This window comes from Syngnathus typhle, linkage group LG1 (assembly GCF_033458585.1).
Source record: "Syngnathus typhle isolate RoL2023-S1 ecotype Sweden linkage group LG1, RoL_Styp_1.0, whole genome shotgun sequence".
NCBI lineage: Eukaryota > Metazoa > Chordata > Actinopteri > Syngnathiformes > Syngnathidae > Syngnathus > Syngnathus typhle.
The window spans coordinates 15950861-15971545 of NC_083738.1; the positions used below are offsets into that span (position 1 = coordinate 15950861).

Below are 20685 nucleotides of genomic sequence, written 5' to 3' on the forward strand. Positions count from 1 at the left end.
GCATCGAGGTGTCAATTCGTTATGCGCCGTAGCCTTGAACATTCATTGCTTAGGCAAACCCGGAGAAAATCGAAGATCATCAAATTTGACCTGAACTCAGATAGTAAACACAGAAAATGGATTGCCTGAAAAGTCTGTCTTGTTTGGGTTCTCTGAAGCACTTGAGGCTAACATCATTGGCAAGCTGAAATAAGTTTGAAATTTTTAACTACCTGCTGACGCACACGGGGAAATTCGAGCCAACTAAAGAGCCTCTGCATATTTAGCTTGGACTGAATGCTACAGACATACAGAATGTAGACATACAGTAGACCGTTTTCTCCCTGCAAAATTGCTCAGCGTCTCCTTAAACATATCAAATCGTGTCTTCCTTGCAGATGATGATGCGCAGACATGCTATGATAAAGGAGCAGAGACACATAAAGCCACTCTGATCCTTAATGGAAAGCTAATGTGCTGCTGTGTCGCTCGCGGTTCCGAGGAGACAGGAAGCCTCCTCGGAATGGCAAAGGCAGGCTTATGGAAACTTATCGAATGTCTAAATGTACACACAGGCACACAGCTGGTTGTAACAAGAGAGGACGGTAAAAAAAAAAATTCAAACGAGCTAAAATTGTTATCCTGGCAAGTTTCCGGTTTCAAGTAATCATGATTAGAATTTGAACATTATCACAAAATCAACAGCTGTACAACGTCGGTGCTTTCAATGAGTGAAGGCCAACGACATCATAATAACTTGCGAAGGCTGTGGATAATTCAGGGGAGCACATACGTTTCAAACTCTTTCAAGCACTGGCGACAGTTAGTCAAATGGGAAATCAACTGCCTTACACGTGCAGTGCTCTGAATGACTGAAAGCTAATGATAACCTAAAAGGAAATTTGCCCCAATTGGGCCTCACATTATCCTGTGTTTTATTAACCCCTGCAAAAACAAACAACTCGATTGGAAAAACTTTGAAAACAAAGGCTTGGTTTCAGAACCCAACAAGTGTCATATGGCTGTAGTGAAAGCGGGATATAAATATTGTATCGTATTGTATTTTACTGCAGCGAGCGTCATCTGGCTTTGCTGGCACATCTCAATATGCATTTGCATTAGCACATACCGGCGACTCGTCATGTACATTCTCAAAACAGGTCTCAGTTTCCATTGGTCTTAAAAGTGTGCAAAACATATGATACATTTTCACCTGCAATGACTACGGCTAATTGTGTTAATCAAACATTCCAATAGGGCTAACAATTGTTTTAATAATCGATTAATTTATCAGGTTGTTTTTTTTAATAATGAATTAACCTGATGAAAACAACTTGAGGTTTCACACTGAGATGTAAAATATTTTCTGGTTTATTCGACTCACAACCAAGGTACCAAATTTGTGCAACGCAGGCTAATCTATGCTAAATTGTAATTAATGTGTGTCCAGGGCTACCTAAATTTCCATGAATTTATCAGGATCTCAGTGTTAAAGACACCCATTCTTGCTGCCAGCTGTGTCTGTCACTCAAACATCGAGAAAAAGAGTGGGAGTAACATTGTTACAAACAGTTACAAATACTCAACAACAAAATCACCACCTTGGACTTAAGAAAGCTCCCAGCATGCATTTAGACATTGAAATCCGCTGGCAGCGGCGGCATAATGCAGCAGACACAATCAGACACAACATGAATCATGTGAGAGCCTCCATCACCATAAAGTCAAAGAACATGGCAAAATCCATAGTGCGGTTTGTTACGATGCCGTAAATCCTCGAGAATCTACTTTGTTTTCCAATTTTATGGATTCAGATGTGCACAAAACTGGCCATGTGCGACAAGAGCGTCTGTTTTTAGCGCTTAGGTTATTTAAATTCCTTGCATGTCTTCCTTGAGAACGCCATAGTTTTATATCTCACTTTGATTTTGCGTCTCAGTGATGTGTAATAGTTGTCATCACTCATCCACGGTGCTGGACGCTTGGTAACAAGTTGTCAATGAAAGACTAAAATGCCAAATGTGGGTCAGATTCCGAAGCAGAGGACTTCATTATGGTGAGGGACCCACGGCAGCTCAGTTACATCGTTTATTAGGGCTCCTTTGCTAGTCTCTGTTTTAAAGTCTGAGACAAGAGGTCACTCGAGGAACAGAGCCTGACATGGAGATCTAAAAGAATCCGAGCTCTCAAGTGTAAAAAAGCCTTTGCACGGCCACATGAGCAAATTCTACCAAACATTTCACGAGTGCCTTTAAGGATTAGGTTTTCATAGTGGATAGCTAGAAATAATGAGGAAGGGCACCTAGAAGTCATTCCTGAAATAGTTTGAAGGGCTTAAAACACTGAAAAATGTGTTCCTGATGACATCTTCTCTTTTTTTAATTGAATTTGATTTTCTAAATTGGACATGCACCCTTCTTTAAACTTTTTTTTGTAGGATGCAGCACAATCGTTTTTCTAATATGAAAAAAAAATAGAATGTATATCAGTAGTATATAATGAGCGGAGCACAGAAGCAGTTTGTTGAAGCAAACGTGCAATTTAATGTTTTGTTTCGAGAGGCGCCAGACTTTAGTGCAGCCTTCTGACAGCGGAAGAGGAAAGATGCTTGAGTCTCGGGGAGAATGCTCGCGTCGTCAGATTTGTCACGAAACACCTTGTTTCGAGTGTGTGCATTTTATGGCGGCATCACGCCTTTTCTACTGAAGCACATGGAAAAATATGCCCTTGTGAATGACTGAAGACCAACGATACGTATATAAAAGCTGTCTTGATTGGATGCCTTTCAATGTGGCCTTTTTTGTGTCCATCTTTTTGTGCATAGCAATTGCATTTCTATGTCAGGTAAAAAGAAATTGTGAAAACAATATCAATAGCTTTTGGCATGAGTGCCTTGAATCTCTGAAGGTCATGAATCATGATATAGTGTTGCTGCTTTGAGTTGTTCATAAAAACCTGCAGTCCAGAATATGCTTTGCCATTTGTTCACAATAACAAGATATTTGGGAGCAACACAGAAAGGAATGACTGAGTAACATTTTTTTTGTACAAGCAGCAATCAGATGCGCGAAAACAGAAATTTGAATCATCTGAAAAGTAGAGTGTACAAAAACCACTGTCCAGCAAAATCAACATCTTTTCAACTTCAACACTTTGACTGATGGCAGACCAATAACATCACGAGTCCTCATGAAGGAGAGCTCCTTTAAATGCGTCTTTTTTCCCCCCAGGAAGCATGGTGACGATCCTTCACAGTTTTATTAACATCGTTTAAAATGCAAATATAAATGAAGGCGCTAAACGAGCTAGATTTGCACATTCCTGTCTTGTTACTTGACAGATGTTAACAACTGTCTGGAAACATGTTGTCCCAAAAGGGGTCACGGAATTGAAATGCAAAACAGGAGCCCTTTTGGAAGTACTTCATGTCATCGGCTCTTCTACTAGGTGAAATTTTAAGTAATTCTCTTTAGAGAATTACGTGTCTTTTCGAGCTCATCAATGTTAACGCTTTGGTAGAGCAGGAAACGCGTGGGCGCCACAGAGGAATAACTTGTGCTCTAAAACTTTGCATGTACAGTTGAAACTTTTGAAATTGGTCTCGCATTGAATTGAACGGAATTGCAGTGCAGACGGGTGACGATTCAAGATTAACGTATGACAGGCATTGTGGCTCCAATCTGCACTGAGCACACATCACATGCTTTTCTTTCGATGTAAAAAGAGCTTTTAGGCCAGAGAACAAGACCAAAAGAGAGTAAGACATTGATATCTCGAACAATACACTTAAATTGGGCTATTAGCCTTAGCAACTGCTGTAATCATATACTGTGTCACATTAGCATCACATTTAAATGCATCTTAAGTCATCCAAAGGCTGTACAGCCTGTCCAAGAATTTCTGCTATTCTCATTTTATTTCAGTACATGTGATTACCCTTGTCAATCAAACTTAACAATAATGAAACGCTGAAAGTTCACTCGCATAATATTTACATAACAGGAAGTGGAACTTGACTAACAGTACAGTCAACCCCACACCATTAAAAAATAAACAGCTTGGAGATGATCTTATTTAGAAAAATCACACATGTATTGACACCTCAACATAATAACAACTGTTTCATAGAAATGATTTTTTGTCTGGCAAAGAGTCAGCTACCTTAATGCTGACACACAAGGCAAAATGCCTTAGACTGACTACCGTAATTTTCGGACTATAAGTCGCGTTTGGCGACTTATACTCAGGAGCGACTTATATACATATATATGTTTTTTTCACTTTTTTGGGCATTTTATGGCTGGTGCGACTTATACTCCGGTGCGACTTATAGTCCGAAAATTACGGTAATTACTAACAATGACAGTTTTATAACCCTATAAGCAACAGATATTAGAACACAGATGGTGCAGCAACACATGTACACAGAGAGTATGAACATTTTCACAGGCATATACATATCTTTTAGCCTCTGTGAAAAATGGTTTCCAGCTGGTTGCCAACAAATAGCAAGGCAAACATAGACCAACAACCACTCACTTTCACAACCACACATTTAGACAACTTAGAGTGATTAGTCATTCACTGTAATATTATATTGCCTCTGGTGATCAGGTGATGCACCTCAAAAGGAGCTGCACAATAAATGCATGAAATGAAGATCTAATTCATGAAATGCTATCTAACTGTCTGTACTGTATACATTTATGAAGTGAAACACTATGGAGTTTAATATTTCATGTTAACAAAAATGTAACGACATGGTGGAACTGAATAATGGAACTTCCATTCATTTCAATGGGGAAAGAGGATTTGAGATACACGCGCATAAAATTGCTAGCGTGGTCACCCAATGAATTTAACTGGTAAGTTAAGGCACTTTTGTGCGTTGAATCAAGCTGAGACGTTTTATTTAAACGAAAGTAGGGCTTTGCGGTTGGCATCTACTGTGTGAGTAGTTATAACCTTTATGGTGAGACTTTAATTAGTCACAAATTTTCACTGTTAGCAGCAGGGTTTTGTCTCTACACTTTACTTCTGTGACACCAATTATTACTTTCCTATTATTCTGGCCTTTCTTACCATCTTGTAGAATCACAAACGCTACAAATAGCCAAAGGGCAAAAAAACCCCACCAGTATGAAAATGTGTCAACAGCCAACCATGAATAGGCTAATTATAACTTTTATAAGTAACAAAAAGGTGATTTACTTTATTTTACATTTTTGCCGTAATTGTCACCTAAAAATTCCAAAGGAAGTCAACGACCATAACGCATAGGAACCAAACTTTTCACGGGCAAAGTTTCCAGGTTTTTTTCTTAAGAAAACATTCCCAGCGCTGTTTTTGTTATTCAACAATTTCATGCAATTCTGCCAAGTAATGTAAACATTGGTTTGAGCCCCACGGACTTAAAAAAAAATGGCGCCATTTCCCTGTTTCTCCAGGCCACACCATCTTTATGCGCATTCATGCCAAGCAACATCAGTGTTTTGGTGCCCTTTTATTGGCCACCACAGTAAGAAATGTTGTTTTCACAAACCCAAACAACTGTTTCTCCTCGTTCTCTAGAAAGACATGTACGAGCCTACTGAGGCACATAATCCCTAGCAGCAGGTTAGACTGCATAAAGAGCCCACCGACATCAACTACATCTGACTGCAAGCACTTTTTGACAGCAAATCAAAATGGTAAAAACGTAAATCATCAACGCTTTCAAATGTAAACTAATGGGATGTTCTCTTACTATTAATGAGAGGGTATTTGGAAAAACAGACCCTTCGGTGAGAGCATAGCAGACCGTCGATGTTTAAGCGCCATAAAGGCGTACACTATTTATATTGTTTTTCATTGCTCACAAACACAGCGAGGAGTCCTAATTATTGTACTGCGGAACTGCTACTCAACATTGGACTTCAAGGAAACATTTTTTATTTCAGCGTTGTCACAACACCTTATTAGACCTTATTTAAGACAGCATTAATGACTTTTTTTCTGAAAGAAGCAGAGAAGGGGAGCGGGAGGAGGAGTCTATATTGATAATCTTTCACAAAACAATTTGATTTCAGTCTGACTGATGTGTACCATTTGAGAACCTGCTTGCACTGTTTGATATGATTTGACACCAAATAAATCATTGAAATGCTTAACACCAGATTTCCAAGGGGAGCAGGATTTTTTCACAATAAGAACAATTGAGTAAACATTGACATCGACGTTAGTTTCTTGCACAAGCTTCAGTGGCTAGCAGCCATATGCGTATTTGTAGACAACAGGTAGCAATGTATATATATATATATATATATATATACGTATATAAACATATATATATATATAGATATATATCATCGCTCTTATTTATTCATTGTTTGTGCCGTCTTGTTTTTACTTTTTGTGCTCTTTACTTGTATGTATATTGTGTAATACAGGGGTGCCTAAACTTTTTCAGCTCGCGAGCTACTTTTGAAATGACCAAGTCACAAAGATCTACCCACTAAAAAAATAATAATTGTGTGTGTGTGTATATATATATATAAAAAGTCCAAAGGACAAGGGTGGTGATATATATATATATATATATATATATATATATATATATATATATATATATATATATATATGTCATCGTGAAAAAAAAGTCCTACTCACACTATGGCCAGCTGCCCCACTCATTTTTATACCCTTTCTTAAGTTTAAGAGAAAAAATAGGGTTCTGACAATTGGAGGGAACTCGCGAGCTAGCGTGTTTGTGTTGTGTTGTTAGGGCCGTTGTTTGTACACGCGTCAAATCCCAAAAAATAAAAACATTTTAATATCACGCGATCGACCAATAGTGGCTTGGCGATCGACCGGTCGATCGCGATCGATGTATTGGGTGTAATATGTCTTGTTACCGTGGGATAGTGGGAAACGTGATTTCGATCTCTTTGTGTGTCTTGACGTGAAGAAATAGACAGTAAAGCAGACTTTGACTTTGAGTTTATACAGTATATGTGAGTTTAAATGTGCTTTAAACTGCATTATTGGTTGATTTCACTGTAGTGTGCTTCAATTTCTTTATTTTTGGTTGATTGTCAATTTACTTCTGATTAAGTCATAAAGCTTCTTGATGCTGCAGTGATTAGAGAGAGTACCAATCCTCCCTGTAGCTGGGATTCAATTTCCAGACAAGTATTTATGGTCTATTTAAAAGAAAACAATTATTTTAGGCCCCCAAGCTCAAGTGGTGCATTCAATGTTTGCGTTCCTCTTTCAGCCTGCCATTGAGATTTCTGTGTGGTGTGCAACACAAAATATTGGGTAGAGGGTCAATTGATTTTCCCTTTATATGACATAATTCAAGTTTCTTTCCCGGTGTTATAATGGCTCGACTTTACAGACTCGAGGAAATTGTAGGTTATCAACAAGGCATATTTTGTTTAAACTTGTAGGTTCCTGTCGAAATAATTGTAGTATTTCCAAATGCGTTCATTTATAGCTCATCCCACAAGTTGTTCAAAATCCTAGAGGAGTGTGAGGCGATTCCTGTCAGGGCGGCACATTCACAGTAATGTTGCTCTGGTTTCACAGTGATCACTCACGCCGCGCTGTCGAATCCTTCGTGGTATTCTCTTCATCCGATTAATTAGGGCCTTAATAGGAACTCTGGGAGGGATGCGGGTGGTGACAGGGCCAAAGGCTTCTTTGCACAAATGAGGCCAAATTCTTGCCACTGCGGACTTTAATGAGAAGGCAGAAGTATGGCGGTGTCAAAGCAAAGTTCCTGTTCACTTGAGTTTGTAGCCACAATACAGAAAAAAAACTGTTATGAAAACAGCTGAGCCCAGTTTTTACACTGCGCACTCATGTTTAACAAGAGCCTGTTTGTAATCATATTCCATATTCATTGGTTGTCATCCCGCTAATATTCCATCTTTTCGTAGTACGTAACCTGTTAGAATCTGTGAAATATTTTTTTGAGACATTATGATTGATTGAACGGAACCAATCTCATCAGTTTGTTTATTGTTTTGTTTTTGCGTCATTCTGAAATGCCTTTGGGTTTCAGTTGAATGGTCACTTGTGTTTTCTAAGAATCGTGTACATCTCGTAAATTCTGCCAGGTTGTCTAAGCTTAGGGCCACAACTGATTAAAGCGTTCAAAAAAATCAGGATTCCATTGCTGGATGCCATGCCACTGTGTTGCAGCGATATTCCTCCCTCTTCGTAAAAGGCCAAAGTTGATGATGTAATTTGCAGTATCTTTGTGTAAAATAGGCTCAAGACCCCGAGACAAAAGTTTTAATAATCACAGCTCAGTGAGATACAAAAGTGCTGCCGAACTTGCGAGTGCCAATTCGTCGGCTGCATCATTGGCTGCTCCTGAGCGATTAATCTTGGCGTGGGGAACGGAAGTGGCATCCTCCTCCCTTGCATCAAGCAGATGTTGTAAATCCACTGCAGCTCGCACATACAGGTGCCCTCCAGCCGCTTTCTCTTCTTTTGTCTGCTGCCTCAGTAATGGCGCATTTCCTTTCCTTGAACGCTGAGGGAATGAAGCGGCACGTCGTCAAGCTTCTATCATCTCCTCATTACAGGGTTATACAGTTGGGGTTAGTTGACCAATCACCTCAGAGGGAGGGGGATTTTTTTTTTTTAACTATTATGCTGGAGCTTAAGTGTTTGCAGATGCAGACGCTGAATGAATGTACAATGGCAAGAACCTATGTTGATTGTCAACTTAAGGTGGGGGTGTGCAAAGTTTGTGTCATGGCGGCCCACAACGTTTCCTTTATTGCCTATTCTATAAAATATAATATATAAATATGATAACGATAAATGCTAAGAAAAGTTGTATCACTTGGGTTTGGCACTTTAAGCAACATATATTTGAAAATAGATGGTGCAGCAACACACACAGAGACAATATAGCAATACATTTTCTGTGAAAAACAACAAATATTACAACAGCTTGGCGAGTGAATTAGTTGAGAAAGTCTTGTAAGTCTGTATTTACTGCCTCCTGCTGAGCAAGTTGAGCACACCAGAAAGAGCACATCATTAATGGGCATTGAGGCATGAAATCGTGATGCACAATGTGTTAGAAAGTAGAATATGTAGAGTTATAGTTTTCCCATAAAATTTTAATTGAATCCATTTTCATTCATTTCAATGGGGACAAGATGCTTTCCGATATCCGGGTGTTTTCAGTTACGAGGATGGTGCGAGAAAGTTTCAATTTGTAAGCCAAGACATCACTGCATGTACTTTGTTGCATTGAACACATAGCTGAGATTTCGCTGTGTTTTTCTTTGAATTATTAGAACTTAAACCCTAACCAATATTACACAATATACAATACATTCAGGTTTTTTTTTCAATAAACAAAAGATGAAGAATCGCAAAATGGCCCCACCATCATTTGACTTTTTTCTGAAAGTGACCATCGGTGTATTTAGTTTCGATTTTTAGTCCATGCATTTTTTATTTTTTTTTACAATTACCCACATCTGGTGTTGTGCATAAAATAATTGTCAGACAGCAACAACTGCTTTTCACACCCTTTACAGAATATCCTTACAAACTGACGACATCTGATCCTTTACGGCGCTGATACGCTTTCAACGGTGGAAAATTGTGGGTGTTACTTTATGGTTTGTTTTTACCCTCATTTTCCATGTAAATGTATGCATTATTTAGCGATGCTCTTCTTGAAGTCAATCTGTACCCTTATTAAATGGGACTGATCAATTAAGATAGGCTATTCCTTAAGGAAGACTTGTTCCTCCTTTTGGCCAGCTTCCACTATAATTGCATGTTATTGCTTGACTGTCTCTAAGCAAATATTTGTATTTTCTTTAACAGGAACAATAAAATAAATAGAAGAAGCTCAATGGATAGTTAGATAGATTGTTAGGATGCATTGTTTCTCTTTGCTGTCAGATTCCATCACATGGAATTGAGGCAAGACAAATGACCCGCGCCAGGGCTCGTGAGCTTCTAGTTATGAAGCCATTTCCTGCATTTCCTATTTGTACAACACAACAATAATTCAATTTATTTCCCATAAACGGGCATTTCCAGACATTCCTTTTGATTGCGGCCACACGCAGCTTTCCCTGATTTGATTAACAGAAGAGCTCCTCTTGGGCATAAGAGACGGCAAATTAATTTCTGCTGAAACACTATTTGCAGTCGCCTTAGTGTACGTTCCGGCTCGGGAACACTGATAAGGAACTATTGCATTATCTTGGCTGAAGCTCAGTGGTATTTACTTGTCTGTGCATGTAAACTAACGCTGCTTCTTCTATATAGTTGGAGGCCACAATTCCTTTTTAATGAAATAACATTAATAATGCAGCATGTCCACATATCAAATAGTGCTGTTGCTGGCTTCATTCATCCTGTCTGTCATGAATCTGCATTAAGGAAAAAAGGCAGTTGCATTCACCGTCGCGGAAACGTACAGCTGAGACGCTTTAAGGTCAGCTCGTTTTGTATGGGGAGCGAGATTTTTTACGCTTTGGTCTTGTTCTGCACAACATTTGTAACATAACAGAACTCGGATAACATTTACCAAGGCTGCTGATGTTTATGCAAGTTTGAAATGTGAGAGACAAGCGAGGGTGAGGCTATAAAAGCCAGGATGTACTATCACTGAGGAAATGGTAAAGGAGATGAATCAGTCGCTGTCACATTGCCGTTCTAAACTAATCGTCTTTAAACTCTCAAGAATACTGGCTTAACTTCAAAGCAAGCATCCTACTGATTTCAAATAAGATCATCAATTGAGGCAACTATGCAACTACAATTTGGCATGATTTGTGGTCTAAAGAATGTCATGGCAGCTCTGAAAAGTTACATCAATGTTCTTCCATCCTATTAATGGTAAAATTACAAAAGATTGTTTTTCACATTGTCAAAGAGCGATACTTTTCATTTGATTTACTGAGATCAATTTTCAAATGGATGGGCATAGTTTTCAGCCTAGTCTTTAATGGAGAAAGTCCATTGATTTTAAATGATACAGTGTATCAAATGGCCGAATAGTGGTTAGGGGTTTTCCACAGTACTCCGGTTTCCTCCCACATCCCCAAAACATGCTTCTTCTTGTTTGTCTATAGAATATGTTCCCTGTGATTGACTGATGACTAGTGTGCCCCGCCACCCCCAAAGTCAGCTGGAATCGTCTCTAGTTACTCTTGACTCTCAGAAGGACACGTAAATGAATAATTAGGTACGTCAATCGATAATAGTTGCAATGCTCTTAGTTTGTATTTGGTAAAGGACAGTGGGCTTTATTCATTTATATCTATTTATTATTATTGCGAATTTAGCAAAGAACAGACATAAGTTGGCGTCATAATGTTACAATTCCACTTGAGGGAAACTACTGTTTCCAGCAAAGATTGTTCTATAACAGTGGTTCATTACATCCGCTAAAAAAAAATGAGTGGCCATATGTACCTGTAGGTCCTAGTGTGCAATGAAAATTCTCATTTCACACTTAGCTAACCTGGGTAAGAGAGAATGTCCTTGGACCTTTTGTCAGGCCCCCTTCTCAAGAATTCCCTTCCATCTATCATCATGAAAACCCACTTAGACGTAACAGTGTCCAGGAAAGAAGAGGAGCTCTCGCTTACTCTGCAAAGGCATAAGGCTTCCCTTTCTGGTTTTCTTAGTGGGAGGAATCCGAGTTAATGAGCCTCAGTTTCCCTCAATTTCACAAATCCTTTTTTTTTTTTTTTTTAGGGGACGCCATCTTCTGTCGCTGAGCGTAGTGATCAAGATAGATGTTTGCAGTGCCTAATGGAACGGGTTTGTTGTGATAGCACTCCGACTTGTGATAGTGCACATTTCCCTAAAGATATGATCCCAAGAAAAATAGAATTAGGTATCAATGATTCTGATAATGGCACTGATGTGATAAGAAGACATTGTTGTGCTTGAAGTTTGCTGGGGGTCAAAGCTGTTGAAAATATGTCACTTGACTTTGTCTGAGGGTCAAAATATTATAACAGATGTGAAATACAATCAACATATTCTAAAGGATGAATGGGATGTCATTAAGATTTTTTCCAAATTCGTTTTATACAGCATTACTTTAATAATATGATCTCATGTTATAATCCATCCATCCATTTTCCGTACCGCTTAGTCCCCACTGGGGTCGCGGGCGTGCTGGAGCCCATCCCAGCCGTCATCGGGCAGTAGGCGGGGGACACCCTGAACCGGTTGCCAGCCAATCGCAGGGCACACAGAGACAAACAACCATTTGCACTCGCACTCACACCTAGGGACAATTTGGAGTGTTCAATCGGCCTACCAAGCATGTTTTTGGGATGTGGGAGGAAACCGGAGTGCCCGGAGAAAACCCACGCGGGCCCGGGGAGAACATGCAAACTCCACACAGGGAGGGCCGGAGGTGGAATCGAACCCGCACCCTCCTAACTGTGAGGCGGACGTGCTACCCAAGTAAAAGCTGTGATTCACAGTCAGGATTTTTTTGTAAGTGTTATTCATTTATATCCCACGCGTCCTAAATGAAAATCGATCTACTGATTCAGCCAATCAGAGTATCGCTATGGTTTTGTCAGTCGCTTATTGTTCTGTCAGTAGACCAAGGTTAAGTTAACAACAAATGAAAAAGTAACTACAAACTACTAAACTTGGGAATTAACATTTTCATTGCTGAAATAAAGTAAAAACATTACATTTTGCCATTATGAAAATAATCCAAAGTGTAGAGAAAATGTCTTTTGTTTTCATCTTTGTCAATTTATGTAATACAAGATCTTTCAGAGCTCATTTGAAAAGTAGTTATTGTGGTACTGCTCTTTATCGCTACAGAAAGTCAATTCAGAATTGTAGTTTATGTTTATCTTTGCCTCAACAAATACTCCGTATATTAAACAAATATTAAAATAAATGAAAACAAAACTAAAACAAAGTATTTTTAACAAATGAAAAAAGAATAAACTTGCTTTAAAAACTAATTAGACCTAATGGAATTGTAAAAAAGCCAAGTCAAAAGTCAAAAAAAGGAATTAAAAAAACAACTATAATAAAAGAAAATTCAAAGTCTATAATAATCCCTTAGTAGCCTCTCAGTGCTGATAATGCTGATAATTTTCCCATACATAACCAGTTTCTTACAAATCAATTCCAGGCCGATATTGATGTTTCCGTATCATCCCGGCTGACCATTCTCTCATCCTCAAAAGTGTAGCAGAATGAAAGAGCAATCCAGGATAATGATCATTTAGTATAACATATGTAAGTGACAGCGTGAGGGAAGACGCAGTGGGGGGAGCCTGACATAGGACCCTGCATTTTACTCCTCACCGCTGGCAACAAAAGTGAGGACACCCCAGAGTAAAAGCGTCCAAAGTGGGCCCAGCAATCTCGACATTAACGGCTGTGTTGAGCCATTTTGAGATAACAGTAAATTTATAACGTGCAAGCTGTACACTTTTTATTGTAGTGTCATTTCTTCAGAGTTGTCCTATCAAAAATAGATAACAGCAAGTTTGAAGGCTCGAATCAGTTTTGTGAACTGCTGCTCCTTGTGCCACCCTATCATTTACTGGTTATTTTCTTTAAACACATCCCATCAGTCATAATCAGGATGTGACATGCTTTGGATCGATGACTGTCAACTTTGTGTAGTGATTGAAGTCATTACCTAGGCAGACAATTATGCGAGGCATTGAATAATGACACAGTGAAAGGTCAGCACAGCGAAACGGACATCGAGTGAATGCGTCTCCTCTGCAGACTTTGCAGCCTTAATAATTGAATACGTTTTAAAGGCTCTGACTGGAGAAGCAAGCTAGTCCACCGGAGGTGAAGTCGAAGAGCCTTTCCGTCTGGAAAGCTTTTAACTCCGCTGTCGCACAACAAGTGAATGAATATTACTAAGCCACTGCATTTTGTTAGATGGAATGCTGACATCCTTGATAGAGCTTTGGTTCCTGCTCATGAGATGGGTGCAAGGCCCTTGTGGTCTAATCAGCTACGTTAAGAGTTCAGTGAAGACGCAGGCTACTACTATACAGTGAGGAAGGATGTTTGAAGTTTATAGCTGTTCTAATTCTACGATGTATTAAAAGGGGATTAAAATATTCCTTGTAAACAAATAGATGGGTGTGTGGAGTGAGTGCCTGCCCACCCTTCAAGCGTGAAGTTACACAATCAAGCAGGTAGCTGTAGTAAGAAAAGTTGTCTACCTTTCTGAATGTTGACAGATTGTGATGAAACTGTTTAAATAATTGACTACTTCATGGCGGCCCAATCCAGGAGTTGGCAGGCAAAGAAGGGACTTTTGTGTTTGACGATGTTTCTGTTGCATGTGCCATATGATATTCAGAACACTTTGGTGTAGTTTGGCAGCTTGGTAATGAAGTACTGCCCCCACAAGTGAAAATACAATCCATATTTTTACTGAGCTTGCCGTTAATTAAATTTGGAATTTGTGCCTTTGCTCCACCTGCTGGTGTCATGACAATGAAAGGCACATCCAAAGTAGAGGGTGGTTGGTACAGACTCCAAACAGGCTTATTACAGCAACGCTGGAGAGAGTGAAAAGTGTCTATAAAAATTGCTCAGCTCATTTGAAGTATGTTGCTAACCAAAACAGAAGCACCTTAATGGCCATTGTTTGTTTTCCACCAAATTGTCACATCTCCAACAACACTCCATATACTACGTGGGCACACCCAGCTTGACAGAGACCGGCAGAAATGCAGCGAGCCTTGAGCTCACGCAAAAGGCAAAATGCGCTAGAAAATAGAGGCCTAGTGTCGACGAGTGAGGAAAAAACGTCATATCAGGATTCCATAACACAGCACTAAGTTCCCCATATATCTCATATTGCAGAAGTGTATTACGTGTTATACAATCTCCTATCCTGCACATTTTTCATGGAGCTAAATAGTGATGATGTAGCAGAAAAAAGGTTAAAAATACACATAAATGTATGTGTATTATGCTGTGATGCCAACTATGATGCCACCTGCCTCAGGTATAAGTCATGACAAATGTCTTGCAGGAGGTCAAGCCAATATGCTTGCTAATCGCATGCTCTGGAGTACTTACTTATCTATCACCATTACGGATACAGGTCACATCCTACAATGTCGAAGCTATAAAGTCAAAAATTATATTTTGGCTGATGCTGAGTGCCGAGAGACTATAGAGCCACCTCACATTGAGGTACAGAACAAGGTACATCCTACCTTGTAAATGTATTGAAATGATTCAAATGAGGCAATCAGACTTGAAAGAGTCAATCGCCCCATCCTTATATTGTCTCTGAATGTTCTGGACTCCTGTTTCCATTAAAGGGTCAACACCTATTGATTAGCCCAGAACACTGACATGTTCAAGTTAAACTACCTGAAAGTTTACAGAGTTGTCCATTTCTCACATCTCACTAAGTTTGGTTACCGTTGCGTTCTCCGTTAAGCTCCCAGCATGGTGCATTCACTGTGTACACTTCTTAGAGCAATATACGTAACACATCCATCCACTCATCCAATTCCTGCAGCGCTTATCCTCATTAGTGCTCCGAATAACAGGATCCTATCACACCTGACATTGTGTGATAGGCGGTGTACACCCTTGACTGGTCGCCGGGCAGATGCAAGATAGACATACAAGGTTTCACAATATAGTCATATCTCGGGACAATTACAGCAGTGATGTCAAACTTGTGTTAATCATAGTCCGCATCGTAGTTAGAGCTTCCCTCTGGGCCGGGGGGGTGCTCGAACGATGCGTAATCACTGAGAGTGGAGCAGTAAGACACTGTTCCCATTTACAAATTCGATGTGTGGCCGGGCTGTGGGAAAGTTACACTTCTTGTCCCATATCTAACAAGTTCCCTTTAGGAACTCTATTAATCGCTCCATCATGTTACATAATTGGCTCTGCATTTGGTCATTAGTATATCATTTTTATGATGGATAGCTAGTTTTAAAAGTAAGACAAGGAAAGGGCCACATAGAATGTTGTGGAGTTTGATCTGGTACTGATCTTTATTGTCCCCAGGAGGCAGTTTGGTATGCAACAGTGCAACACAAGGCAAACACAGAAAAGACAACAGGGAAACAAAGTTTCATAAATACAGCAAAAACAATGAACAGATAATTGTCATCATCATATAGAGTGCACTCTCACGACTGATACAGCTAAAGGTACAAAAGAATGAATGAATAACAAAGATAGTAAAGAGCACACAATAGTAAAACGAAAACCAAGTCTCATGCTGAATGAAAAAAAGGCAAAGAATAAAAATGCGTTTTAAGATGAGTGAGGTGGCTTGCCTAAAGTTTAAGGGGAAGTCACTCCAAAAAGCAGGAACGGCACCCGAAAAGCCTCACTTCCTTCTGAGCCTCCTCTTAGTCCTCCGTAGTATATCTAATAAGGTCTGGTCCTCCGAAGATAAGACACCGAGCAGGTGCGTATGGGTTAAGGAGCTCAGAGAAGGTGGGGCAAAACCATTGAAATATTTGAAAATGAATAACTGAAATAAAACCATACAAATAAGCAGTACAGACATGTACAAATGCCCCAATTGACAATTTTAAGCAGGCCTCGCCACGTCAAAGGCAAAACGTTGATAATACAAAAATATTGCTGACATTGGAGCATACAAAAGCTCTTTATCACCAATTCAACTAGCTACTGCATAGTTTTTCCCTTTATCAGAGTATCCAGCACAGGGCTGTGATTGGACAATATACATTTCTGGGATGCGACTCAGCTCCAGGTAACTTTCTTGAAGAGGAGACGTCATCAAAAAATATGTTCTATAAAATTGTCAATTGCGAAGCAGTCAACTAATCTGTCATTATTTGTACACGTTGCCACTGCATCAAAACCATTTTGAGCAGCATGTGCCACCACAGGACCTTGTTGGTGATGAACTCTCTCCTTTTTGCCATTTCACTTGCAGGGTCTCCAGGGAACTTCTTATCTAACCTAAAATAATCACACACTCTTCGGTTTGTGCTTAATTCCGTATAATTTACAGCTTCGATGTGGATTTGTCAACGTGTGCACCGGTGCACATTTATCACACCGATAACATCAAAGCTCGCCTCGCAGGCTGCTCGCCGGGGATCTGTTTCATTTTTCATAACAGCCACGGCTACAGTAATGTAGCTTGAACTCTGCGTCCCACGCAATGCAGGAGCTGACCCTCCACTTGATCAATGTCTGTACTTCGAGACCTCCCGCAGTTTGACTTTTAGTCAACTTGAATCCAAAACTAACGCGATTTCATTCGATTCATGATGTCATTAAGTGATTTAGTCTTTGCACTGCTAATTGATGTTGGCACATAACCTAATCATTGTCAAAAAATGTGTCTCAATGAGGGATGGCATATATTCAAGCATGTGTTGCTCCTAAGCAGATTGGCTTCAGTGTGTGCCCTGTGGCAAGGTTGGCAGGGTGTACATAAGTTAGCTGGCACGGGCTTCAGCGCACCTATTTTTAGGACAAGTGCTATTGAAAATGGATGGATGGGCTTAGAGAGTTCTTGGTGCTGTCTCCTTACTAAACTGATGGGAAATAATGTGATTCATTTTTTTTGGGGGGGGGGGGGTGAATCAGCTTCTTAGAGCAGCTTCTCTGAGGATTTTACAATTGCATGACTGATTGGACCAAACTCCCAGGCTGCCCAGGTGCCCCGGGTTGCCCACCCCTCCATTAGTGTCTTATCTTCCCATGCGCATGCATATGTGGCTTGCTCTTTAATTATTTTTAGCATGTACGACATGGACACACTTAACAGAAAACGAGACACACCACAGTGCACTGTTGCCTCCCCTTAAAAAAAAAAAAAAATCAATAGTGCTCCTTCTCTCAATTACATGGAGAGCAGGTGTCACTTTAATGCTGTATGGGGATTGTTTACCGGAATAAACAGCTCAGCAGGCATAAATAATTACTACTGTGTAATAACAATAAAACAGGGGGAGTCGATCGAAGCAGTCGCAATTGGTAATGCAGCGAGTTTAAAATAAAAAGTGCACATCAAAAAAGAGAAATATTAGTAACATTAAAAATAAAAGGATAAAAAATAAATGAACAAAAGAATTACATTATGCGCGCATTGTTCAGTCCATTGCAGCTAAAAATAAGTCATTTTGATGATTCAATCCACTTACCGTAACTTGTGAGATGTAGAAGATAAAGCCCCCACAGGTCCATCTCTCTGCGCCAAATGATGGTTTCCCCCCCTTTGGAATAATAAACGCGTGGGAACTTTCACCTTGAACTGCGGAGTTAGGCGAAGAGACGCTGGTATCCACTTTGGGTCATTATTAAAGATAATATTATTGCCGTTAGAAAAATGCGACGTAATCTTGCAGAAGCTGTCAAGTTGTCGTTCGGTCGCCTTTTAAGGTGGTATGATCCCATCAGTTGATTCGAGTCGGTGACTGGTCCTTGCGCATTTGGAGCTGCGCGTTTTAATGTTAAGTTCGACCGCGCGCCTTCTCATCCACAGTGTGGGTGAGTAGAGAGAGGGAGAGGGAGAGGGAGAGGGAGAGGGAGAGGGAGAGGGAGAGGGAGAGGGAGAGGGAGAGGGAGAGGGAGAGGGAGAGGGAGAGGGAGAGGGAGAGGGAGAGGAACAGAGAGAGAGAGAAATTAAAATTAATTTAGACAGAGGTTAACTTTGTTTGAAATCCTGTATTTATTTTCCTTATATGCTATACTTATTACTGAAATGTGTAGACTTAAAGATTTTTTTACAGTGTGTTTTTTTTTTTTTTTTTTAATAATTTGTGTTGTTGGACAAAATGTCGCTCAGGGTAGCTCTGTCAAATCGACTCTTTCTGTAGTTGGAAAAAGCTGACTTACATAGTCCTTTCATCAGCCCAAGGTCTTGTTTGGGTTGTTAGTCTAGCAGAGTGGTGATGGTGGTAAAATATATAAAAGGAAACACAAGGTGAGGCGGAATGCCAGAGTTAGACGCACATTTTTTGGAGGTCGGCTGTGCGGTCGCCGGTCGATGAGTTGTGGTCTTGCATGAACTTGAAGAGAAAATTGAATGCACACACAAACACGCACACACCCATACCTCTGTGAGATGCATTGGACTTCTCAGAAGAGGCAGATTTGGGGCGAAACTATTTCATCTTAGGTTTCCAATACAGTTTGGAAGCCTCACAGTCCAAATTCATGCTGACAGTTCACCTCTAATTGGTCATACAATAATATGCTGGCAGTCTTCTTTTAGTTGGATCCCTTCTTGGGTCACATAGCTGTAGGTGCTGAGCAGCCCAAACTGCCCTTGTTCCCCATGTTGGCGATTGCAAACAGATTTTTAAAAATCTCGCCGTTTTGTCATTTTGTTTATGCGGAAATACATTTTTAAAGTCTGAACACATACGACATTTTTGAACAGTGCAAGTTTTGGTTCACAGAAAAAAAAAAAATGTTCCCATTACTGTACTCTACAGTCTCCATTTGATATAGCTGCCCATCGTCTCCTTTTGGATACGTTCTCAGTCTCCTTACCAAACTGTCATTGCAAGTGATGCAGTTTCCAGCTGTACTATTTTGAAGTACAAAAACTGTAGAGCTGGTACTGGACGGTGGGCAATGTTGATTAGTTGCAACTGAGCGATGAGTACATTACTTTTGAAAACAGTTGGAAAGTGTTCTGAATGTCTGCATGGGTAATACAATATCCGGAAAATTACTTTGTTTCCATTGCACAAACACTTGGCCCGCATGGAAAGGCAAATCAGTCCCTGGTCAGTACTGACCACCAGAGCCGCACAGCTCCATTTGCAGAGCTGCTCGCTGTTTTGAAACAGACAGTAATTGATTTTTTTCTTTCTCTTGTGCTAAGCATTCCAGTTTCACACCATCTGTTCATTTTATGCTTCAGAAGCCCTTTTCGTCGGGCGAGCCCGGATGTGCATTTGGAGTTTGTTGACCGACCCCCTTTAGTGCGTTTCTCCCAAACCGGCAAGCACAAAATGGAGTTTCCAGATGATCCATGCAAACAAAGCTGTCCAGCAGCAGATAACAAAGGGTCACTCATGTTGGAGCAGCCAGACTTAGAGTCTGTGTACTTTACCGCACGTGTGTATGTGGAGTCCAAAAGGATGATCCAGCTGTGTAGTAAAGACAGCAAAGACGTCTATAGGGAGATTCTTGCCTGCTGGTGTTATCTTTGCTGCCATTCATGCCTTACTTACAAAAGCTGGCTACATTTCTTCAATCATTTCGATATATGTAATGTATTTCAAGTTGCTGTGTCGATGGACTCGATATTTTGCTTAGTCAGACTGCATCGGTAATGTCCCTGCACCTCAGCCATAGTTTCAAACTAACAAGCTTGCGACAACATTATGTGTAACAGTGCATTTGCATCTCTGCGGGCATGCCGTTAAGTTCAAAAAAATGGGAAGAATGGTGTTTTATTAGTCCTTAAAGAGCAACTCTGTTGGCTGGGGATCTTTTCCTATTTAACACACTGTCTGCAATTTGCAGCATATGCACATTAGATCAGCATTAGATCCAAATGGAAAAAAAATGCTTGCAAACATAACAATCTTTTCACTGTTAGAATGACTATGTGGTGCTTGTACCCTTGGGTCATTTCTGTTTTAAAAATTCCATTTTTAAATTACTTCGACATGGCATGACAGGTTCAAATACTGTTCACAGGCCCAAACGAATTGACCTTCTGAAAAAGATTTCCCA

At 40.0% G+C, this 20685-nt stretch overlaps 1 protein-coding gene across 1 annotated transcript in view; it reads right to left on the bottom strand.

The window, feature by feature from the left end:
* gfra4b (GDNF family receptor alpha 4b) overlaps positions 1 to 18474 on the bottom strand; it is a 31736-nt gene extending 13262 nt beyond the window's left edge. Inside the window, exon 1 of the mRNA XM_061290745.1 lies at positions 18135 to 18474. Coding sequence (XP_061146729.1) covers positions 18135 to 18177 — 43 coding nt within the window. The 5' untranslated portion in view covers positions 18178 to 18474. The remainder of the gene's footprint in view (positions 1 to 18134) is intronic.
* Between the last annotated feature and the right edge of the window lie 2211 nt (positions 18475 to 20685).